A 26,915-nucleotide genomic window follows, 5' to 3' on the forward strand; every position below is an offset into this window, starting at 1 on the left:
CAGCTCGGAGAAGTGAAACCAATGGCAACAGAGCAGGAAAAGCTCTTCTTTACAAAGATAGTATTTCTCATGCATGGAACAAACTCCTCCCTTAATATCCGAATCATTTCTAAAATAAATCTCTTTAAATCCAAACTTAAAACTTTTCTCCTAAATACCAACACCTGTCACCACAATGATCCCACTTAAATCCCACCTTACCACTTTACTACCTCTCACACTTTTAACACCCACCTACTGCAAATGTCCTATCTCATTTGCATCTCTTTCTCTTTTTGTTTATTAAAAAAAAAATTCTAACTTTTGTACTGCGTGTTATGCACATTATTGTAATGTTTATGTAAACTTCATTCTCAGGCTTTTGTAAATTTCTAATGTTCACATGTAAAGCACATTACTGTAAAGTTTGCAAAAAAATTCATTGTCAGATGTTTTTCTTTTTTGGAACTTTGTAATAACTATCTGGAGCTTTTCTCCTCGGGTATCCACTGAAAACGGGCCACTGGATCAGCTGGACTAACCCGGTTAACAAATGACAAATAAAGTAAATAAATAAATGGATCTAAAGGTGATGACCACACTTGGACTTGACCATTAAGAGCACATTAAAAGAGAAGCAGCAGCAGACAGAATGCTGAGTATTTCCACAGTGGGCGAGATTCCAAAAACAAAGAGGCAATGTTGCCATTCTACAGCCACCTTGGTGAAACCACACCTTGAGTATTACATGCAGATCTGGAGGGCATACAAGAAAAAAAGGACATTAGGTTGCTGGAAGGAATTTAGAGGAAAACTATCACAAAATCTCTAAAACAGTGGGAAAGAAATATGATCAAAAGCTATAGGAGGGTAAATGTTTACCTCATTTGAGACCAGAATAAATACAAGGATATGCTTCTGGCACTTAAGACCATGTTAGGAAGATGTGATCACGTCATTCGGAACAGGAAGGACACACTGGATAGCAGGGAACAAGCAGCACACAGTAGGGACCAACTACTTCTTGGATCACTAAAACTAATTTTCTCAGAGAGGGATAAGTCCATGGTATATTCTACTGGAAGGAGTGTGCAGCATGAGACAAGTGGAAAAGCAGGAAAGGAGGGAGAATGTTAAGACATTTAAAGGCAGACTGAATAGTTTTACTGTTTCCTTCTGCCATCAAGCAAATGTTTGTTTGTTATATGAAAGAATAGTTGTGTAAAATAATCAGATGTCCTTCTCTTCATTGTTGCAGTATTCTTACTGTGGGAATCCTCTGCCTCAGGCGACCTGAACGTTGGCTCCTATACAAAAGCTTAAGACTGGCTGCTGCTACTGCATTGGACATCACATGCAGGGCCATAAACCAGGGGCCTTAAATGTGACGTCTGCACACAGAGACTTCAGAACTGACTGCCCAATCAGACAGTAGTCTGGGTATTCTCAAATGATGTCCTCTAGACAGGTGAAATGCAATGGACTGCCCAGTGTAACCATAGCCTAGGTAGGACGCCATGATGCCCCGTAGACAGGTGAAAGGCAATGCAGAGGAATAGCTGGGAGTGGAAGAATATTGCAACATGGAAGAGAAGGACATCTATGGTTATGGTAAGATTTTACACAACTATTCTATGTCCTTCTATTCTCATGTTGCAGTATTCTTACTATGTGAAGAGTACCACAGCTTAACAAGGAGGAAGGGTGGAGGAAGAGGTAGCAGATTCCAGAAATCCCTGCAGGACTGCCCTTGCAAATCCTGCTCTGGCTCTGGAGATACGGTCCAGTTTGTAATGTTTGGTAAGGGTATGTATTGAGGACCAGGTGGCTGCCTCAAGAATGGTAGTCGTGTCCAGGCCTTTGAAGAAGACCCCAGAAGAGGCTACTGCTCTAGTAGCGTGCACCCTGACCCCCTGATGCAAGTGCTTTTCATGGTAGGAATAGTAGAAGCAGATAGTTTTCCTAATCCAATAGGAGATACTTTGTTTGGATACTGCCTTGCCCAGGGCCCTGGGATGGAAGGACACAGAGTTGATTACTCTTTCTAATGGTCTTAGTTTTGTCCAAATAGAACCTTAGCTGCCTGTGGACATAAAGGGAGTGTAGTATTCGCTCACTATCATTTTTAGGATAGGGAAAGAAAGTGGGTAAGTGAATAGACTGATTTAGTGACAGTTCATCGACCACTTTGGGCATAAAGGAGGGGCTGGTGCGCAAAGCATCCTATCTTTCTGGAAGATAGTGTAGGGAGGGGATGCCATGAGCGGCTGTAACTCTGAGACCCTTCTGGCTGAGGTGAGGGCTACCAATAGGACTGTTTTCTATGTGCACAGCACATCTGCAGGGATGCAGAGCTGGCTGGCTTAAAATGGGCAAGTACGTTTTTCCAGGACGTAATTTAGGTCCCAGGGGATGGGATAGGCTTCCTTGGTGGGCTAATGTGCAAGACCCCTTTTAAAAATAGTTTAACATCTAACCTGGAGAGCAGAGGAGGGTGAAAAGGTAAGCAGGCAGGGATGGCAGATAAGTGAACTTTCACCAAAAAGTATGAAAGGTCTGATTTTATGAGCTCACACACACACGTTAAGACTAGAGGAACGTCCGCTTGAAAGGTGTCCCTATGTCTTTGAAACACCATTTAGAGAACCTTTCCCATTTAGAAATGTAGGATCTCCTTGTGTTGGGTTTCCTGGCCTCCTGCAGGATAGATAGCATGTCTTCAGTGTAGCAGTGTCTGAAGGGGACTAAAAGTTTATCACCCAGAGGGTTAAGCAAAGCATCTCCAGGTATGGCTGAATGAGAGTTCCCTCAAGTTCAACTTGTGGTGATTGCCCTTGGCGAGGGACTTAAGAAGGGGAAACCAATGCTGCCTTAACCAATAGGGAGTCACCAGCAAGATTTTTGGCATGTCCTTCCTGATTTTCTGGAGGACTTTCTGAATGAGAGGAAAGGGAGGAAAGGCATACATAAACGGTCCATTCCACAAGATGGTTTTCAATGATCTGTTCTGGGAACGAAGGCAAATAAATCTATTTGGTGTGTGCCCCACATCATTGCACATCCCCATCACTGGGGATGTTTCAGCATCACACACAGAAATTCTCTCCATCCTTTCCAGAGTGGGCAAACCTGCAAAGTCACTCCTTTCAACCCATCTCTCCCAACCCCTTCCATTGCTGGAGCAGCTATTGATCGTGGGTTGCTGGGTAACAGTAACAGCTCCATCCCTCTATGCCATGGAACTAGATCCAAGACCTAAGTTACACTTTGTCATCTGTTAAAAACTGTCAGCAAACTCATCCCTGCTTCCCAGAACAGACTACCCAGTGAGATTACTAAACTGGATAATCTGTCGAGAGAAGGCTGAAGGTACACTGGTTACAAGAATTTAAAGGTGTTTGCCTCCAAGACACAATTCCCAAATTACTGTAGGCAAGTTTCACACTTGGTGGTGTTTCTCACCTCATTAAACATGTGCAACAGATTCAGTAGAACTACAAAATTAATTGTGTGTGTACGACACACTCACATATATATGAATTTACTTACTTTCGTCAAACACTAATGTCAATCTGCCTAATGACAACATGCTACTACGCATACACCAAGCCATGCTTTGCTACACCCTTCATAAAAATGTATTATCCAAACTTAAAACCCTGCTCACATTCTACAGATAACCTTCCTGCAGAATACCTCAAAATTACTTATGAGAAAGAAAAATTGAATGCATTGTACCTATTAAATTTTCATACAAAAAAAAGCAAATGGTTCCTGAGAGCTTTAAAGGTAGCGCATAGAGTTGGAAATACATTTATCTGCTAGAAGAGGAAGCAATTGCAATTCAGTAATTTAAAGAATTAGAGACTACAGTAAAAAACAGCAAGGTTGCTCTGCTAAGAAACAGAAGCCAGTTTGTCTTCTGAAGACAAAACAGCTCCCTTTCTCAACTTGACACATTATATTCACTTATCTCTGGCACATTATTACAGTGAGTTCTAGACTTTGAAATAAAAGAACACTTTTGTTTTTAAAAGTGCTTACTTTTAGAATTGGCTCCATATATGGGCGAATAAGTCTTGGTGCATTGGATACAAGGTGACCCAGCATCCGGGCCCCTTGTTCCTTATTTCGTCCAACACCACTGTGCTCCAGCTCAGTTAAAATCTGAAACAACAACAAATAATGTGTTACTGTAAAACACAATCCACACACCAACAGTCTGCACTTACAATATTCCATACGACAAGATCACTCATGCAAAACTTCCATTTACATGTACAACTGACAATATGTTTGACGTTTTCTGTGCTTCCATGTAAAGTTACCATGAAGCTCGATCACATAATCCTATCGGTACAGTCCCCGGCACAGTCATTTCTTTAGTCAAGTTAAAAGAATGCTACTTTCTTAAAGAAATATGAAAAGCAGCTACAAAAAATCACTGTCATCAAAGTTTTGTATGATCAAGATCTCAACATATGTCACAACTGTGCACTTTATTTGCTGAATTATTAAGTCACTGGTTACCTGTTACTTGGTCCTTGTGTCCATGCATTTACATAGCTTGTGCACAAACACACATATGCCCAGTCTTGAGTGCTACCTGCAAGAAAAGCTAACTATTCTGGAAGAGTACACAAACTACATAATTGTACTACAACATGAGAAGGAGCTCTTAAAGTTATATTTTATTTTAACACATAACAAATGGATGCAAGTGCTGCTCACAACTGATAGTTTTCAATGACATGAACGGAATCTAAGGCTACAAATAATCCATGTACAAGAGATCATATCCAAATACTAGAATACAACAGGTTTTTTTTCTACTAGGCGAGTTCCTGCACCTGGAATTATACTGGCTCTATTTTTATATTTAGTTGTGAAAGAGAGAACCTTATGTGGTAGGAGCACCCATTTTCAGAAGTGAAAAGTGAAGTCCAAAACGCATGAGCATTCCTTTTCTGAAGTGAATGGTGTTCACTAATCTGGAAAATTGACCTCTTCAGAGTAGCACAATATGTCAGTGAAGAGTGACAGACTCAGTCTTGGCACTTACTGGTGCCAGCGTCTCAAAGGATAACACGCACAACTATTTAGATACGGAATTAAGCCTATGACTGAGCATTTGTGGGGAGAAGCCCTGACAGATGTCACAGTTTTTGGTGCTGTGATCTTTGCCTAGACAAAGCATACAGTGGCTGATTTGTCTATCACAGCTACATTTCCCTTTCTTAGACACAGGTCCTAGAAACACAACAGTATTGAACAACTCTACTCAACTACAAAACCAGTGAAGAAAATATGGCTCACCAGAGGGCTACTCAAGCTGTTCCTGAACTTCAAAATCAATCAGCTATGTAGAGGACGATATGAATTAAACGTGACATGGAACACAGTGGGTTCTGCAATTATGAACTCTGACAAGAAAGTTCTACAGTGGCAGAGGCAGACAATCTTCTTATACTGGCATACTCAGACGTACCAGGGACTGGACACAAGCAAGGATCCTGAGCCTGCGAAATTAAGCTGGCCATGAGGAATACCAAGTGGCGAAGCGTCAGTAGTAAGGATTACTGCAACAGTCATCTAAATGAAGAACACTTATGATAACTGCCATTAAGAAAAAAAATTAAAAACTCAGATTCCATGGGGCCAGATGAACAAATTGGATGTTTCCTACACAGAATCAACTAAAATCTGACTAAGCCCTTTACTTGTTGTTTGTCTTTTTGGCTTTTCCCGGTTAGGGGTCGCCACAGCGGAACTCCGGTCCGCTAATGATTGGTAGTAGATTTTTATGGTGCCGAGTTGCTAGCCCGATGCCCAACCTTCAGCTAAGGCACACCCATTCACGCATGTCTTTCGGAGGCCACTCGACCGTGGGGGAGGACATGCAGACTCCACAGAGAAGGCACTCCAGTCGAGAATCGAACAAGAGGTTTCAGCCTGATTCTCGACTGGAGTTCCTTCTCTGTGGAGAAGGCACTCCAGTCGAGAATCGAACAGGAGAACCTCTTGCTGTGAGGCAACAACGCTACCACTGTACCACCGCGGCATCTAATTAAGCCCTTTACTAATCATGCTAAATAAAATATCAGCACGTAAATACACCCTCTGACCTATGGTGATAGGCTGTAATGGTACCAACTCATAAGGGGGTGGAGTTCACATCAAACCCAAACAATTCTAGATCTAGCATCCTGACCAGTATTCTATGTTACATCATTTGCATACCTGACAACAAGGTACACCTCCAAAAAATTACTCAAGAAGCTTTTAACAGCTACGGAAGCAAGGCATCATAATTCATAAATCATGCTCAGCCCAAAAAAGACCAAACTACTACTTTCCTCCCCAAATCTCTCATATGAAAAAATAAAATTTAAAGTTCTCTCTCTTGATAATGCAACCCAAACACTTTAAGTCACTTCTCAAAGCAAATTATTAGGGGTGACAGTAGATAAGCTGACATTTGACCCGCATATACAAAACTGCATTAGGAAAATTCATCAAAAACTAAGGATGCTTTATAGAAAGTACAGTTTTGTACCTACCATAAATGTAGATGTTCGAAGATCCACATTGCTGCAGTCCTTACACTTGGGTAGTCCGCTGTCCTCGGTCGGCCCGAATATCAAAGTATTAGGCTGACGTCGGTCACGGCGCTTAAGACTGACATCAGGACGTCAGGGTACAAATGCGCATGACCGACGTCATATCCTCAGTCTTTTCTTGCCCCAGATGTCAGAAGACCCTAAAAGAAAGGTCAAAACCAAAAGACAGCAAAAAACAACCAACCACCCCAGTACTAACCCTATGTACAATATATACAATATTCACAATATGTACAACCCAAACCACACAACCGCCTCTAACTACAGAGGGAAGGAGGGAGGACTGCAGCAATGTGGATCTTCAACATCTACATTTATGGTAGGTACAAAACTGTACTATGTTCTTCATCTCACATTGCTGCAGTCCTTACACTTGGGTAGAATCCCAAAGCAGAGATAAGGAGGATGGCAAAACTATAAAGCAGTAGGAGCTGCCAAAATGCCCTGTAAAATTGCAGTGGCAAAACCAGCCCTAGATTTAGAGTAAAGTGGAAGGTGGTAATGCTTAGAGAAAGTATGCACTGAACTCCAAGTAGCTGCCTCTAAAATATCCTTAGTTGCCACCCCTTAAAAAGCTGTAGAAGTGGCAGTAGCCCTAGTGGAATGGGGCCTAATCCCAGCTGGAATCTCCTTACCATGATGGGAGTAACAGAAAGCAATACAAAACCCAATCCACTTAGAAATAGTTTGTTTTGACACAGGCTTGCCCTGAGAACCCAAAGCAAATGAAACAAATAACTGCTGAGACTGCCTGAACCCTTTAGTTCTGCTCAAATAATATCGCAACTGCCTGTGTATATCCAAAGTGTGCAAAATCTTTTCCACTTTATTTTGGGGGTTTGCATAAAAAGTAGGCAAATGAATAGTTTGGTTTAAAGCCACACTAGAAACCACTTTAGGCATAAAGGAAGGATTAGTACGAAAGACACCCTATCCTTATGGAAAATTAAGAAAGGCTCAACTGCCATAAGGGCCTGTAACTCAGACACCCTTCTCGCAGAGGTAATGGCCAACAAAAAAGCAGTCTTCCATGATAAATATTTCAACTCAGCAGTAGCTGCAGGCTCAAAAGGTTGTAGAGTGAGTTTCTCCAACACAAAATTGAGATCCCAAGCAGGAGTAGGAGCTCACGTGGGGTCTTATATTCTTTGCCCTCTAAGGAATTGCTTAAACAAAGGATGAGAAAACAATGGTGGGTCACAGTCATAGTGAGCAGAAATTGCTGCAGCATGAACCTTAATAGAAGAGAAGGACAAACCTTTGTCCAGTAACTCAGTAAGATACTGAAGAGCCACACTTAAATTAGGCTTAGAAACATCAAATTCCTTTGCTGTACTCCAAAATAAAAATCTCTTCCATTTATCTGCGTACACTTTCCTTGTACTAGGCCTTCTAGCTTCCAAAATAACATTCAAAACCTGCTGTGGAAGCTGAGACCCTCCAGGGTTTAAAACAGAATATGCCAGGCTGTTAGGTGAAGAGAGTGAAGTTTTACATTGAGTAGATGACTGTTCTCCTGAGACAGCAGCTGTGGAATCAAGGCAAAGGCCATGGAGGCTCCTGCACCAGACTTCTCAGTAATGGGTACCAGTGCTGTCGAGGCCAATCTGGAGCTATTAAAATCATCTTTGGCTTGTCCTGTCTGACCTTCAGGAGTACCTTTGGGAGGAGAGGCAGAGGTGGAAAGGCATACACATGAAGATTGCTCCAATTGAAAGAGAGAGCATCCACTTTCCAAGCTGTGGGATGAAACCTTTTGTGCAAAACTTTGGCAACTGGTAGTTTAGTGGAGAAGCGAACAGATCTATGTCTGGAGTTCCCATAACACTGTCAATTTCTGAAATACATGAGGATCCAATTTCCACTGTGGGGATCCATAATTTGTCTGCTCAACACATCTGCTAAGGAGTTCTGTGCTCCCGGCAGAAACCTTGCCTGAAGATTTAGCTGTAAACTGAGAGCAGTCTCCCACAAAATCATTGCTTGTCTGCATAGAGGATAAGAATGTGTTCCCCCTTGCTTGTTGATGTACCACATGACAGTTGTGTTGTCTGTTAGAACCAACACCTGCCCAGGAAGGAGTAAATCCTTGAAAGCTATCAATGCAAATTTGACTGCTAACATCTCCTTCAAGTTGATATGTAAATGTTGAAGTCTGGCAGGCCACGTGTCTTGTACCCACTTTCCATTTAGATGAGCTCCCCAAGCTTTGTCTGAGGCATCTGTCGTTAGAATCTGACTCGCCTCTGGCCGGGTCACAGAGAGTCCCTTGTTTAGGTGACATTCCTGAGCCCACCACAAAAATTCCTTTTGAATGCAAGGTATTATCTGAATGACAGTGTCCATATCTTGGCAGTGCTGTGTCCATACATTTTTGAGATACCATTGCAGCTTCCTCATATGCGGTTTGGCATTGGGAAGCACCAGAATACAAGATGCCATGAACCCCAAGGCTTGAAGGACTGTCCCTGCAGTCAGCCTGGACTGATGAGACAATTGATGGAAGTAAAGAGAAAGATTCTTTTGTTTGTCCGGGGTCAAAAAGGCCATCTGGGATGCTGTATTCAGTCTCACACCCAGAAAGCACATGTCCTGAGAGGGTACTAGACTGGACTTTATTTCGTTCACAGAATACTCCAGGCATCTTAGCACTGCCATCACATATTGAAAATGATGAAGAAGTTCGTCCTTTCCTTGGGCCAGAATCAGGCAATCGTCCAAATAAGGATAGATCTGTATTCCTCTTAGCCTGAAGAAAGCAATCACTGGAGCCAGAACCTTCGTGAACACTCTGGGCGCAGTAGATAAGCCAAAGGGCAATGCAGAGAACTGATAATGAGAAGTCCCAGCTCGAAAACGCAGATACTTCCTGCAACTTAGCCTGATAGGAACATGAAGGTAAGCCTCCTTGAGATCCAGAGTCACCATCCAGTGATCCTTGCCCAGCAGAGGTAAAAGCTGTTGTAACGTCAACATTTTGAACTTGGGAATGTCCCGATAAGTGTTGAGAATAGATAAATCCAGAATTGGTCTCCACGTGTTCCCCTTCTTTGGTACTAGGAACAGGCGAGAATAAAATCCTAGGCCCACTTCTGGCAGAGGGACAGGTTGTATGGCCCCTATTTGGAGCAGCAAAGAAATTTGTTTGTGAGCCTCTAGTCTTTGCTGAGGAGGAACGTCCGGCATGCCTTTGAAAGGAGGCAAGGTATGGAAATAAAACCTGTAACCTCGGTGTATGATATCTAATACCCATCTGTCTTGGGTAATCAAACTCCAATTTTCCTTGAAGAGTGCCAACCTTCCTCCCAAAGGTGCTGCCATGCAAGAAGGATCTGGCAGCTGAAAAGGTAGGTCATTGGGCCTGTTTACGAAAGGACTGGCCCCTGCCCTCACCCGAAGAATGTGCAGGAGAACTCCCTGTTCTACGTCTGAAGGAGCTCTGAGCTCTGCCCCTACCACGTCTAGATCTACCCCTAGACTGTGAATCATAAGAAGGGTACATCCACCCCTTAGCAGGCCAATTCCTACTAAACTTCGGAGGCTGAACTTGCAAAAAATCTTTAACAGTCTGCATAGACTTAGCCTTGTCCTCCATTTTCTTCAAGACTGACTTCACAGGTGAACCAAACAACACATCAGACTGTAAAGGAGCGTCCAAAATCCTTGTCTTAACATGTAACATGTTCAGATAAATTCTGATCCCTCAGCCAGGCGTGCCTGCGAAGAACTGACCCAGTGGCAGCCACCCTAGACGAGGCCTGTACAGCATCAAAACCACATTGTAAAGAATGCTTACCCACCTGTTCAGAAACATGTACCAAATCTTGTAATTCTTTACACTCAATGCCTTCCGCCAGAGCATCTACCTTAGACTTCAATTGAGAAAGAAGATAGTTTTGATATTTCAACATGTGAAACTGGCAATTCAAAGCCCTCATAGCTAAGGTGGAAGAAGTATAGACTTTCTTTCCCCATCTATCCAAAGCTCTGGCCTCTTTATCTGGAGGAACCGGATTTTTTATAACAGAGGCCTTGACACCCTTAGGTCCCTGACTAACAGTTTCCGGGTCCGCCCTAGGACTCTTATAAAGATATTTATGAGCCTCAGGCACCCTGTAATACCTATCCGGTTTAACAGGAGCAGGAGGCAAAGAATCAGGATTAAGAGAAGTCTCTGCAAACACATCTTCCACAACATCCAGAACAGGAGGTATAGCCAAAGGCCTATGCTGGGGTAAAAGCAAAAATTCCCTAAGCCTTTTCCTGGAATCAGAGAAGTCCTGACCTTCCCACTTAAAATGTTCCCTCATGGAATGAAGAGTCTCTGAAAAAGAAAAATCCTCTGGAGGAGAAGCAGACGGAGTTGAATCATCTGCATCAGAATCAGAATAAGGAGAGTACTCCTGCAAGTCTTCAGCCGAAGACTCTGAAACATCTGAAGCCTGCTCAAAACTCCCCAACTCTGGTTCCACCCTAGGCCTCTTATCTGGAGGGGGCAAAGAACCTCTAATCAAAGTAATTAAATCTTCTGCCATTTTAAGCATGTGCTTCTTGGGCACAGATCCTGTAGAACTAGGAGAGACACCAACAGAAGCTAAACCTGGTCTGCCTCTGGGAGAATTATGAAATGTGATTTACATTATTTTTTGGTTCATCTGTACAGTTTATATATATTATATTATCACATTTTATTATATGTATAAGTTATAGGATCAGTTTTTTACTATTTTGTATTAACATTATTCATTTCATACGCACACAACGCACACTGTGTGTTTAAAGGTTTAAATGGAATAATTATTTTATTGAGCAATTTTAGTTAATTGATGTAATTAGTGGGAGGGTGAATGATATTTAAAGAATGAGATGTTTTATGTTGGTTATCTGATGAAGTTCGTCACTGAACGAAACCTGGGTCATCTGTGGTTCTTCAATAAAGTAGTTTTGGATTGTCGTTCTATCGTTTTTTTGCCTAGTGGACGGGTGTAAGCATTTGTAGCTGAAGACTGTTGGTGTTTACTCCTGGTGTACTTGGACCTCCTTGTTACCTTGCTTACTAGTTCGGTGTGTGTTGTGCTTTGTTGGTTTTATGGATAACGAGGACGGAACGGTAGACCTGGCGAGTGTACTACAGAACATTCAGGTACAATTGAAGGAGCATTCAGAAATCTTACAAAAATTACTTAATACCGAACCAACATCAGCTTTTCCAAGCACGAGCGATAGCCTGGGGTTACCGCTCACTCAGGCTACACCTAGTCAGGGCTCTCCAGGTGGAATTACTAGTGAATTGATACCCAGCAACGGCCTATCAAGAGGTAAAGAGCGGTGCTGTAATGATGCATGGAAGAAGAACATGTATTTGTTTAAAGATAGAAAGATTGTGGAAAGCACAGTGGTTAATAAAGATGTGAAACCAATGAAAGAAATGCTTAAAAACTTTGAGCGGAAGCTCTTTAAACTAAAAAGAACTCAATTAGAGAACGGGTATTTAGTAAGGAATTGTGAACTTGGATTAGTGCCGAAAGGCTTCATGTGGAAGTATCCGAACGGATGTGAAGGCAATGGTGATATGTTGACAGAACTGCACAAGTTTTTTAACCACTGTGGCTTACAATTAATGGAAATTATGGTCAAATTTAACAACATTAAAATTGCAAAGCTGACTGAGGAATTGGATCAGCTCAATAATAGTATAAGCAAGGATCTGTTATTTGATCAGTACTACAACAATTACACGCACATTATTCAAGATGTTGAACTTAGTTGCGATAATATTTATCGCCGGAAAAACAATAAAATAGATAGAGACATTAAGAGGTATGAGCTGGGTGTTGTCTATCCTTATTCGAAGGCAACGGAGAGTCGTCATGGCAACCAAACACAAAGAGGCGCTTATGTCATAGTTGTGACGAGGCAGACGCCATTTCTAGTGAGCAAGCGGAAGTTCGACACCGCACGCTTAATGAAGGGGATATAGAGGAAGGCGTCCGGAGGTCCGAGAGACTCAAAAACACAGGCCCAAGTGGCCCCAATACTGATTACCAACGAACTGGAGCTCGGTCTAAAAAAGATTTTTTAGACAATCAAAAAAACGGGTGGAAGACACGGAAGTAATGATGACGGAATTTGAAGATTTGTGTGTAAACTGTACAGAATTGAACTTGGGACATGTGCATGATGTTTCTGGACACAGTTGTGTGAATATGGATAAGTTTGATCATACTATGTGTATAGGTAAGTGTATCATTGGTACAGACATTCATTTGGAAGCCAATGATAGTATGTATGATAATGACACTGCTGGTATATGTGTTGGAAATGTATTTTGTGGCTCGAAGACAATTGTAGAATCTATTGGGATTCTGGATAATAATAAGTCACGTTTATTTGACAATAATGAAAATGATGGTGATTGTTTACATGTGTGGGGAGACATTAATTATGATGAAAGTAATGAAATGCATAAATATGTGGAGAAGCATGACGTAAAGGATGAAGTGGACATCATAGATTTGATGGATATGAGCACACATGAATATACAAATAGCATCATATTAGTTGATGGGATGAGACATGGTGCACAAGGAATTGTATCAAATTATATATGTATTGAGGAAGATCTTGCAGGACAAACACTTGGTGTTGACAATGAAAGTACGGATATGAACGTGAATTTTTACATTAATTTAGATCCAGATGTATATTGTGAAGTAGGGAATGTCTATGAAAATACATCTAATTTAAATTATAATACAATCACAGACACAGCTAGTACTATGTACGCGGTTTTGAGTCACCCTATGATTATAGAGAACGAAGTGGGTGACTTCAAATTATATAATTATTCAAAGATCAGTATGAATGAAAAACAGGTGAACCTATTTTCAAAAGGGTTTAATTTTGTTCCTTGTAGGAAAGGGGAATTGGTTAAATCAATTATGGAGTTAAAAATGTTTACTCGTAAATTAAATTTAAGAACTTGGTTTAACACGTGTCCTGATGATGAAAATCTTTATAGACAGAAAGACAGGGCACCAAAAAGAGCGAGTGCATTCAATCCACCAATGAATGACCAAATAGCTACTTTTGAAGGACTAGGTGACAATGATATGAGGAAATTTTACAGGACTTACAAAAATTTAATGCATTATAATATGTCCAAAGAGGAATATGAGATATTTAATAGCATAAGGAATGAGTCAAGCATTAGGATTATGAAACCCGATAAGGGTAATGGGTGGTTGTGACTAGTACACAGGATTATATTTCTTATATGATCGGCATGTTGCAAGGAGACTCTTATGAGGAAGTAAGTCTTAATGAAATAAATATAGCGTATGCCAAGATAGATTCAACTATCAAAAATATGTTACAAAAAGGAGAGATAACAGAAGATGAATATAATTATATGAATAATGAATATCCAGTAATCAGTGGGATATTTGGCATACCTAAAATTCATAAAGGCTTGGACAACTTGCAATTTAACCTATAGTCGATGGTAAGAGAAATAAGACGTGTTTTGTTAGTCAGTTTTAGATTACCACCTCAAAAAATGTTTGACTAAGTTTCCTTACATCAGCAAAGACTCTTGGGATTTTTTGAAAATTATGAGTTGAAAATGAATGAGGGTGACTCATTCATTACAGTTGATGTATGCAATTTGTTTACTACAATTCCACAGGATATCGGCCTCATTTGGCTGGAGGAGCAACTATATGAAACAAAGTTATTTGATCAGGACCAGATAAATATGATGGTGAACCTGATGGAAATAGTATTAATGAATAATTATATACATTATGAGGGCAACTATTATCAGCAGATAAATGGAGTGGCAATGGGGGCATCTTGTGCCCCCATTTACGCTAACTTGATTATGAGTTACTGGGAAGTCAATTACATCTTTAAAACTGAATACTTTGAACATATTAAACTATATACAAGATACCTTGACGACATATTTATTGTATGGGATGAGAGAAAGGATTTGTTGGAATCGTTTATTGGATATATTAACAATACGGTGAGGTTTCTGAAGTTTACCCATGAAATTAGTGAGAAAGAAATAACATATTTGGATGTGAGGTTAACCTATGATAAGAAGTGTGGTAAAGTAACATCTAATATTCATAGGAAATCAACCTTTTCTAATGCCTATTTGCATTATACCAGCTGGCACCCTGACCATCAGAAAAAAGCAATTGTTAAAGGGCAGATGGTCAGGGCTGCCAGAATGGTTAGTAACAATGATGATTTTGTGGAAGAACTAAAGTTTATGTCCAATATGTTTCAGAATAGAGGGTATCCTGAACAATTATGCGCTAAAATATCAAATGAGGTGTCTTACAAGAGAAGAGTAGGATTTTATCAGGCTATATTAACATCAACAGGTCTGGATTTGATTAATACTAATCCTAATTGTGAAGAAGATAAAATGAGTGGCATTCCCTTATACATATCAGTATACAATGATTGTTTTCTGATTATTAGGACATTATTCTGAGGAATTGGGATATAATTAGTAAGGATAAAAAGTAGGACACTTGTTCAAGGGCTTAATGAAAATTTGTTTACAAGAAGGATGCATCATTTAAAATTGTTTTGAGAGATGTGATGGTTCCAAAATACAACTACATGTAGACAGATAGGAAATTTTAAGTGGATTTATGTACTATATGTTCACACATTTATTGCACTGGTGAAAATATTGTTGTCAATAGTTATAGTATTAATTTAAAGGGACATTTTAATTGCTATTCATCCAACGTGGTATACCTTGCTTTGTGCCAGGATTGTGACTTCATTTTATGTCGGTAAGACTTCCACATTTTAAGGATAGAGTAAGAGAGCATTTATCTGATATTAGAAATCTTAAAACAACTAATGCACTTGCCAGGCATATAATGGGAAATGCCGGACATAAATTTAAGTTCTGCATTATACAGAATGTTATTTTTGATGTACAAGGTAGGGTTATTCCTTTAGATTTGGATATATGTGAATTAAAATGGCAGTTAGTGTTAGATGCATGCAACATCCCAGGGCTTAATGAGTGTTGTACCATAAAGCCCTTTTTGAAAAGTATTATGGTTAAAGGCAGGTAAATTGTGTGAATATAATGAGCTTATAATACACACACAGTTTATAGCCATGGAAGTACTATTTTAGAGAAATCGATTTTGCACACAATATACACAATTAACATATATATGTTTGTTTATACATACATTATCTATTTATATATAGATTTATACATATATCCTCAACATATAAAAATATATATAATTTTATCAATTCATGTCTTAGTGTCCTAGATCATTGTATTTACAATCAATTACACACATATATTGATACACATGTACCATTGTTGGCGTGTATATACATATATAATTTTTGCATATATATATATATATATATATAATTTTTTGCGTACACATTTTTGCAATTCTTACATACACATATATATATATATGAATTCTATATTTATATATTAGTTTTACATATTAACATATACACATGTATTTTTATGACCAAATTTACCTTCATGCTGATATTATAAGTGTTTTAATATATTTTATTATAATGCAACCTTATCATAATTTTAGATATACATATATATTCTTATTTAGGGCATTATGAAATGTGATTTACATTATTTTTTGGTTCATCTGTACAGTTTATAATATATTATATTATCACATTTTATTATATGTATAAGTTATAGGATCAGTTTTTTACTATTTTGCATTAACATTATTCATTTCATACGCACACAACGCACACTGTGTGTTTAAAGGTTTAAATGGAATAATTATTTTATTGAGCAATTTTAGTTAATTGATGTAATTAGTGGGAGGGTGAATGATATTTAAAGAATGAGATGTTTTATGTTGGTTATCTGATGAAGTTCGTCACTGAACGAAACCTGGGTCATCTGTGGTTTTTCAATAAAGTAGTTTTGGATTGTCGTTCTATCGTTTTTTGTGCTTAGTGGATGGGTGTAAGCATTTGTAGCTGAAGACTGTTGGTGTTTACTCCTGGTGTACTTGGACCTCCTTGTTACCTTGCTTACTGCCTCTGGGAGAAGCCTTAGAAAGAGAAGGAGAGGGCCTAACCACCTTAGGAAGGGAGGGGAGTACAGTAACCTGAGAAGCCCCTTCAGCCTGACCTGCCTCCTGAGAGGCCACATCCTGCAATAACCAAGTCTCCCCCTGGAACTCCAGAGAAGCCTCCGGCGGAACCACCGGTTCCACTGACGTCGCTAAAGAACCGGCGTCCGGTACGGACGACTCTTCTTGCCTGGGTTTAGCTGCTTTGTCTTTGCGCTTCGAAGAAGCGGGCGCGAGCATCCGACGGCATCTTATAATTGCACCGCTTCCCAAAGACCAACCTGGCACAATCTAACCTTCGCTAATAGTGCGCTTATTGAACCTAGCACAAAAGCGGCACCCAACAACGTCGTGCTCAGGCCCCAAACAAGGAATACACAAAGTATGATAATCTCTGCAGTATCTGTTTCCCACAAGAAATACAGTTATTCACTTTTTCTGACATCCGTAAACCACTGAGGCAAGAAAAACTAAAATGTTCCCAACGGGTACTTAGCCAACTTTGACTCGGTCTGAAACTCCGATTCAAAATTTCAGAACGCCGAACGGCACTTGCAACGCTGCTTCTGCATCGGACCATGCGGCAAAAAAGACTGAGGATATGACGTCGGTCATGCGCATTTGTACCCTGACGTCCTGATGTCAGTCTTAAGCGCCGTGACCGACGTCAGCCTAATACTTTGATATTCGGGCCGACCGAGGACAGCGGACTACCCAAGTGTAAGGACTGCAGCAATGTGAGATGAAGAACATCCAGAAATTTTCTCACAGACAAAATTAAAACCACACTTGCCTGTATTTATCTCCTCCACACACTTCTTTATGGTGCTCCCATCCTTACTAACCTCCAGGCTTCACAAAAATTAAACTTTGAACAAAGGTATAACAAAGTTGTTAAATTTGCAGCAAATACCCCTTCCACAGCTCACCACTATATAGCAGTAAAAAGCCTAAACTAGTTACAAATGCCTCATCAACTAACATACACAGCTTTTTACCACCTAAAAAAATTATCCAGCATCAATCTGCCTCTGTTCAGCACTAAAAAACATTCTACACAACTATGTTCCCAGTCGCTCATTGTGATCAAGTAACCAAAGTCTCCTGTCTGTCTAAAAATCTAGCAAATCTGCTGGGCATTGTTTGTACTCATACAAGGTTGCTTAGGCCTGGAACTCCTTACCTGTATCCATCAGGTCAATACCCTGCACCCCATCTTTTAAAACCACTCTGAAAAACTTCCTAGCTAAAAATCTGGCTCTGTTTTGCTCAAAACCAGGGTAAACTATATCCCTTAAATGCGAACAAGTACCTTTTCATTCTTTATACCTCCTTACTCTTCCTTCCACACTTACTTCTATCAAATTCTCTTCTCTGACTTTCTCTCTAAATATTAACAAATATAAAAGAATCCAGGCCACCGTTTCAAGGCAATAATCAACTTTTATATCACAACCACAGATACAAAGATGAGCGCTTTAGTCTATAAACTAGACTTCATCAGATAAAAAGACACACCTGCTACTCATTACTTAAATACCATTTCTCCTAATACAGATCAATTAATATTTAAAGAAACCGCACTTAAAAATCCATTATTGAAAAAAAAAAACAAATTATTTGAAAAAATCTGTACGTCGCTCACTACAGGATATAAGACCCTAACAGTGCATCCTGTACCTAAACAAGTACATAACAAATCTTGTCCTATGACTAAATGATGGATGTGCCAACTTACATTCCACTTTTATACAATTGTGTTACAAATAGAATAAAAAATTGTTTGTATATATGTTGTTATATTCTTGCATAAAACATCTCATATGAAAGGTCCACAACAAACTAATGCATGGACTTAACATTATATGAATAAAATAAAATAAATCAAATATTTTCTGCCTTAAATGACAAAACAGGTTTAATCGTTACATATTCATTAAGGCCAGGTGGAATAAAAGACTTTAATCTAAGCTGCCATTTCAATTATTTGTTGAGCAAAGCATTTTTCATGTCCCCACCTTTAAAATTGTTTGCTGCAATAAGGTCTATGATGCCAAATTTAAAACCATTAAAAAAAGGACATGACAAATAATGTTTGTACAAGGCGCTGGTCTCTTTTCCAGTTCTTATATTGTATTGATGCTCATACATTCTATCTTTAAATGCCCTCTCTGTTTTGCCTATATAGAATGCATGGCATCCTACACACTGGCCATGTATACAATCATCCTGGTTTTGCAATTTCACTTAAATTTAACAACACTGTTTAAACCATTGTTTAACTTAATCCATGCTTCCTAAAGATGAGATGGCATGAACTACAGTTGCCACATGAAGTTGTTTAAAAGTGCTATTAACCATATCACGCTGTTCAAATATTCTTTTAAAATTTTACCAGTTTTGTAGGTGAAAAAGGTTTAGCACCTACTACATCATACACCTCTTTATTTATTTTTGCATTCAATTGGCTCTAACTACATTAGTGAATGATTCAGAAAACATATTGTATTCCATAACACAGGCCCCATAATTTTTTTCTTGTTTCTCTTTGTTACCTTAGACAGAGTTTTGTCCCAACAAGGCCTTATATTTACTGCCCTTACTTCATCTAGTATTTCTTTTACCATCTCCACCGGGTACCCCCTTTCCAAAAATTTTTTTCCTAAAAATGTAAACTCATTGATTAAGTCATTAAACTCTGAAGTCATTTTTGCTACTCTTACAGCTTGACCTTTAATAAGACTTCTTTTTTGTGCCTGAGGATGATGACTAGTGTAGTGCAAATAACTGTTGCACCAAGTATTTTTACGATAGATTTTTGATTTAAATCCATTACATGTTTTTGTAATAGTAGTGTCAAGATAATTTATACTGTTTTCATTCCATGTATGTGTGAAAGTGAAAAAGGGGGTACTACTATTGAGATAATCCATGAATTGTTCCAAAGTGCCCTTGGTTCCATCCCACAATATAAAGATATCATCAAGGAACCTTAAGTACAGCCTTATGTGCTTATAAAAGGAACTATGAAATACATACCTATTTCCCATTCTAGCAAAACTAGGTTGGCATAAACTTCCAGGGGGAATATTACCAACAAACGAGTGGTGTGGCAATGGGGACAGCATGTGCCCCCATTTATGCCAACCTAGTTTTGCTAGAATGGGAAAACAGGTACGTATTTCATAGTTCCTTTTATAAGCACATAAGGCTGTACTTAAGGTTTCTTGACGATATCTTTATAATGTGGGATGGAACCAAGGGCACCTTGGAACAATTAATGGATTATCTCAACAGTAGTACCCCCGTTTTCACTTTCACACATACATGGAATGAAAACAGTATAAATTATCTTGACACTACTATTACAAAAACATGTAATGGATTTAAATCAAAAATCTATCGTAAAAATACTTGGTGCAACAGTTATCTGCACTATACTAGTCATCATCCTCAGGCACAAAAAAGTCTTATTAAAGGTCAAGCTGTAAGAGTAGCAAGAATGACTTCAGAGTTTAATGACTTGATCAATGAGTTTACATTTTTAGAAAAAAAAATTTGGAAAGGGTGTAGCCGGTGGAGATGGTAAAAGAAATACTAGATGAAGTATATAGAGGCTGGAGCAGTAAATATAAGGCCTTGTTGGGACAAACTCTGTCTAAGGTAACAAAAAGAGAAACAGAAGGAAAAAACTTCTATGGGGCCTATGTTATGGAATACAATATGTTTTCTGAATCATTCACTAATGTAGTTAGAGCCAATTGGAATACACTTAAAATAAATAAAGAGGTGTATGACGTAGTAGGTGCTAAACCTTTTTTCACCTACAAAACTGGTAAAAATTTTAAAAGAATACTTGAACAGGGTGATATGGTCAATAGCACTTTTAAAGCAAGAACTTAATGTGTCAACTGTAGTTCATGCCATCTCATCTTTAGGGAAGCATGGATTAAGTTAAACAATGGTTTAAACAGTATTGTTAAATTTCGTAAGGGAAATTGCAAAACCAGGATGATTGTGTACATGGCCAAGTGTGTAGGATGCCATGCATTCTATATAGGCAAAACAGAGAGGGCATTTAAAGATAGAATGTATGAGCATCAATACGATATAAGAACTGGAAAAGAGACCAGCACCTTGTACAAACATTCTTTGTCATGTCCTTTTTTAATGGTTTTAAATTTGGCATCATAGACCTTATTGTAGCAAACAATTTTAAAGGTGGGGACATGAAAAATGCTTTGCTCAACAAAGAATTGAAATGGCAGCTTAGATTAAAGTCTTTTATTCCACCTGGCCTTAATGAATATGTAATAATTAAACCTGTTTTGTCATTATTCCACCTGGCCTTAATGAATATGTAACAATTAAATCTGTTTTGTCATTTAAGGCAGAAAATATTTGATTTATTTTATTTTATTCATATAATGTTAATAAGTCCATGTATTAGTTTGTTGTGGACCTTTCATATGAGATGTTTTATGCAAGAATATAACAACATATATACAAACAATTGTTTATCCTACTTGTAACACAATTATATAAAAGTGGAATGTAAGTTGGCACATCCATCATTTAGTCATAAGACAAGATTTGTTATGTACTTGTTTAGGTACAGGATGCACTGTTAGGGTCTTATATCCTGTAGTGAGCGACGTATAGATTTTTTCAAAAAATTAGTTTTTTTTCAATAATGGATTTTTAAGTGCGGTTTCTTTAAATATTAATTGATATGTATTATGAGAAATGGTATTTAAGTAATGAGTAGCAGGTGTGTCTTTTTATCTGATGAAGTCTAGTTTTTAGACTAAAGCGCTCATCTTTGTATCTGTGGTTGTGATATAAAAGTTTATTATTGCCTCAAAACGGTGGCCTGGATTCTTTTATATTTGTTAGTACTTGGTTTGCATTTTTATATTTGACTTTGAGTGTGTTTTCTCTCTAAATATACTATAAACCTGTTTTTCCCTCACTTCATATTGCAATTCCTGTTTGTATTAGACTAACTTGCCTCGAATTTCTCTATAAACTGTCTGAAATTTCTATAAATATTAAATGATTGCCATATAACTTGTATTGATTCTTAACCAATGTTTTTGTATTATCACTATTTCTTTTATAATTATTTAAACTGCAGGTGTTTTTGTTTTATTTTTGAAGATTGAAAAATCATTGCTCTTAAAATGTTTTGTAATAATTTGGAGCTTTTCTCAGCCTTTGCTGAAAATGGGCTTCTATCCAGTTGTTATTTCATGCAATCAAATGTCAAATCAATCAATCAATCAATAAATAAGGGAACTTATTCGAAATTACACAGGGAGACTACCTCAGTTAGATATGGAAGAATATAGGTTTGTTAAGGGGAAAGCTTGCATTTTGAATCTTATGGCTTTCTTTGAGGTAGCAGAAGTACTTTAAGATCTGCAACAGTGCACACTGCTTATTCTAAGCTTGCCAAGATGTATACCACTAAAACCTGACAAATTATTACCATGAAATATTAATTCACATGCAATGCTATGGGTAAAACACTGAGCAGCAGCAGCACACATCAAGTCATGTTATGGGGGATACCCTTCTCTCCCAGCAGGCATAAACAGTAGTGTACCACAGAGGTCTGTACTGGGGGCTATTTCTTTTTGAAATATTACTCTCAGAAAAAATAATGTAGGGTATGGGACATGAATTATCAAATATGATGATGGCTGCAAACTAGATAATGCAATTACCCATTTTATAAATGCTGACTTTCTCCAAGGTAGTCTACAAACAATAATGTCAATAAATGTGGCATCATGAGCCCTGGCAAAAAGTACAGTAAATGGCCCACTCAAAGATCTACAAAAAAATGGCAGATGGAAATTTAAATTCTGAGCAAGAATACATATTTTGTAGCCCATTTAATTCAAACAGCACATTTAGACACTCCAAGGAACTCACCATATCACTTTATACCTCACTGATCTAACCTGTAATTGAATACAACACTGCATATTATTAGCCTTTGAACAAGCCAGCTGAACAAATTTGAAATGTAACATGATTTCAAAGAGCCAAAAAACAAGAATTACTCAGAAAGGTTTCAGGAAAGCACAGCTGAGTTACAAAATTGTGGTTGCCTAAGTTGCACTTAGCATAACAGTGGATGTTCAAATTATTCACTGCTGCAGAGGCTCTTTAGCTATATGGGGTTGTATCCTGTCTAGGATACAACAACAGGCAAGCTTCACAAATCCCTGGTGCTTTCTTATACTTGCACTCTGACTACTGATTCCCTTTGGGGGGAAATCAACAGTCACAGTAATGACAACTTCAGGACTCTCTTACCTACACAAAGAGAAGAGTGCATTCATCCTGAACCTCTAAAAGATATAAACAGTAACAAACACCTTTATATTCCAACAACTAACTACACACAGAAGTAGGGAGATGGGTGGATGTGGCCAGTGCAGTTTTGAGGAATTCAAACATCTACTTTTACGGTAAGTGCAACTTACACAGTTGTACTATGTCCAGCATTCTCACTACTGCAATATACTTTTGGTTACATGGGCTGATTATCAAAGCCTATCCACCCTAGGAAGAGAAATGCTAAGGATCTATTAGCTCCCGGAGAATGGTCCTAGCAAAGCCAGTGTTGGACCTGGAAAAGGAATACAGTTAGTAATGCTTTGTAAACAGGGTAGGGCTTGAAGAATCTTAGACACTCAATTAAATTAACTCTCTTATTAAATAGATTGAGGACCTGTGTAAGAGAAGGACCAAACCAAACTTCCTTCTCTAAAGTAGAATTCAAAATTTCAGACTTTACTTCATGAATAAATGTTTGGTTACGTACCGAGGTTTATCTTATCAAAACTGTAGCCGTATCAGTAGCCCTAGATACAGCACCTCCACAATCATATACACTCTTCAAAGCATGTTTAGATGCTTGAGAAAGACTACAAACAATAGAATTCAAAAAAAATCTACCTTCTGAAGGAAACGTGGCAGAGTGTTCCCTCAAAATACCTGGACAACAAAGAACAAACTTCCACATATGACCCTGGTAGTTAAAAATTCTGTAAGGTAAAACAGAAGAAGAGAAAATTCTCTTAGCAAATCTGTTCAATACCTTGCCTTCTTTATTCATAAGTAAAGGGTTTGCATTTAACAGATGCCTCTTTCCAGTCCAGGTGGTGAAGAGGTGAAAGTAGCCTATAAGTCAGACCTAAGAGGTGAAAACAAAAACTGAGTTTGAGGTACATTATACAGTCTATTTAACTTTTTTGGGACTGATGGTTGAGAATTAGAATTATTCTAGGTAGCATTAAATACATCCTCCTAGGCTGGCAAAACGGGAATAGAATGAGATATAGCCACTTGTGACATAATGTACATATCCTCAGTTCTGGGATCATCCACTTGTTCCCACAAAAACACCGCATTCATCTTGAACAATTTGTGAGAAGGAAAATTACTCCAAGGGAGGTGGAGAGGAACATGTTTCCTCAGAATAAGAGACTTGGGCTTAGGAATCTGCTGGAGAAGAAGGTCTGTCTCTGTTTGTAAGAATCCTCCAACAGATTTTCTTCAGGAATTTCTTTAACTAACATCGCCCCCTAGTAAAGTTTTCTGGATGCCAGGATTGACAGTTTGTAATAACTGCCTGGATAAGGTAAGAAAGTCATGTCTATGAAGAGACATCATGTCCAGAGATAAAAAGTGTTTAAACTTTTGTTTTCTACACAGGCAGCACCCTAGAAGAGGCCAGACTAAGAAATGACACTTCAGCCCAGTCAAGATGTCTCATTCTGCAGTTACTTCAAGAAGAATCTCCTGGAGTGTCTCCCAGACACAAAGAAGATGGTTCTCCCATGCCCGTATCAGACACTGAAACAGCCAAGGAGACATGTCTGACACTCAGTCCATGGTGGCTGAGAGGACTACATAAGAATAAATTGAAGATACAAGTGAGTGGTCTGAGCATCAAAGGGTAGTCACTACAGGTCCATTCATTAATGGCTGAGGCACTGCCTGAGCCCATAGTGGTGGCAAGGGCTCTTTACTGTGTTTCTTCATTTTAGGTACAGTAGTTGAAGAACTAGCAAGAGTGGAGTAAGTATCCATGTTGCAGCCAAGGAAGAGGTCTGAATGCCAACTGGCATTGCTAGAATGAGTTAGTTGGAAGGTAAGCTGTCGGTCAAGTTCATAAATGGTGCATACACCCACCCACCGAGTTCACTCTTCTGCCAAAGGATAAGCATAAAATAGAAATTCCTGTCAGAAATAAAGCACTTCTTCTCAATGCACCAACAGCAAGCATTAACAGTAAGATGTCACAAAGTGCACAAAGGCATTAAAAATATTTTCTGTCCTGTCAAACACTTCCTGAGCCTAACAATCACACATTTAGATTAAATGTTTATATAACCAGCACACTTTGACAACATTAACCCCCACCCAAAAAAAAAGTATGCCCTTAGCCAAAAATACCAGTGCCTGACAGGAAACTTTTGATGCTGTGTAAAAATACCAGGTTTCTTAAAGGGGAAATACTGCTTTTAGACACCAAATAAAAAAAACAGCATTATAGTCTTAAAGAGCAATAATTTCTAAGTTGAAGGGTTCCATTGTGGGGACTTATCTGTCAGAAATAAAGCTTGAAGGCTGAATGCTGCTCTTGTGAAGCCTTAGAGCTGCTTCATCTCAAGGCAACAAGAAAGTACTGAAGTCATCTTCATTATGACTGATTTCCCTCCAAGGGCTGGCCAATCAGCAGTCAGATTGCATTTGTGAGAGGGAGCCAGAGCTTTGCAAAGCTGGCCAGTTGTTGTACACTATGCAGGATACTACCCCATATAGCCAAATGACTACTACAGCCATGAAAATGATGAACATCTTACCGTAACTGTAGATTCGAGTATATTTACTATCGCTACATTGGACTCTTATGGTTTCTACTTTTGGCTGGCCTGACTTCCAGAGTTTTTCATTCTACCCCACTCCTGGCCTGGTGCACTTCCTCTGACATGGTTGTTAAGGAGTCAGTGGGAAAGAGTGTTGTCAGCTGGTACCATCTTCAGAACCTTCTTGCACCACCAGGTGCGGATTTGCTTACTGCTGTGACAGCATGACCAACCCAAGGATAACTCATCTCAACTTGTCAGTCCGGACAAGATGAACCATAAAACCACTTCTTCATGCTTCTGCTGAACCCCGAGTAGGAGAGTGCCTGGTCAGGTAGTACAGTAAAAAGGTAAGAAAAGCTAGTCTAGACACTCACCTTAATACATAGTTGTCCCGGTAATGGAAGGGCAAAAGGGAGAGTACTGGTACCATAACTGCAAATGTACAATTATGGTAAGTTCCTAACACAACTATGTTGCTCGTAATTCACTGCTGTAGTACCGACTGGCTGAATGTTCAAAGAACAGATGGTGGAGCAAGTGACAAAAGGCCTTACAGGGTGGCTGTAGCAAAGCCTGTCCTGGCCCTATAAAGGATGTAATGCCTAGCAAAAGTGCGGGCTTAAAAATGGAAGTTATATACTTACCATAATGCTGAGACTTCCTTTTTCTTAGTCCATTCCAGTTTCATAACTTTTTTATTCTTTTGTTTAGATTCTTACCACATATCCTGAGCTGCCATAACTGAATCCCTTTTAATCCATACAAAATCACAAACTAAAAATAAAAGCTATTCAATTTTTAACTCACCTGTGGACTACCTACTATTTTCTATTTTGTAGTACATATTTTGCAGTTTGATTTTTATTAATGAACAAGGTGCATAACATATTTTAAGGAGTGAACTTCACACCCTCTGCACTGTGTAATAATACCATCTGCAAGCAAAGCTAACTTTTCTTGGGCACCAGACCAGTCAACTCCATGAATTTTTGTGAATCCCTTATTTTCTTTGCAAATGGCTATAAACATAAATCACACAAACAGTGGTGAATGACAACATCCTTGCCTGGTTCCACTGTTCAAACACAGCCTGACAGAGAAAAGCTCTCCCTGACACATATCCTCCTATTATTCTATCAGGGAATGCCACCATTGTCCTACTCATAAAATCAAAGGGGAGTCTATCAAATACTTACTCTGGATCAAGACCCATCAACAGTAACTGTTTTCTTATATTCTGCTTCCATCTGGATCACCTTTGTTCTGTTAATGTTATCAAATGTTTGCTTAAGCTCCAAAACACCACATGA

General features: G+C 38.8%; 1 protein-coding gene across 2 annotated transcripts in view; it reads right to left on the reverse strand.

Moving 5' to 3' along the window:
* MTOR (mechanistic target of rapamycin kinase) overlaps positions 1 to 26,915 on the reverse strand; it is a 4,577,509-nt gene that overhangs the window by 3,968,182 nt on the left and 582,412 nt on the right. For both annotated transcript variants that reach the window (XM_044063218.1, XM_044063219.1), the window contains exon 14: positions 4,024 to 4,146. In XM_044063218.1, the coding sequence (XP_043919153.1) occupies positions 4,024 to 4,146 (123 nt within the window). The remainder of the gene's footprint in view (positions 1 to 4,023; positions 4,147 to 26,915) is intronic.

This window comes from Protopterus annectens, chromosome 2.part1, assembly GCF_019279795.1.
Source record: "Protopterus annectens isolate FY-2018-M chromosome 2.part1, PAN1.0, whole genome shotgun sequence".
NCBI lineage: Eukaryota > Metazoa > Chordata > Ceratodontiformes > Protopteridae > Protopterus > Protopterus annectens.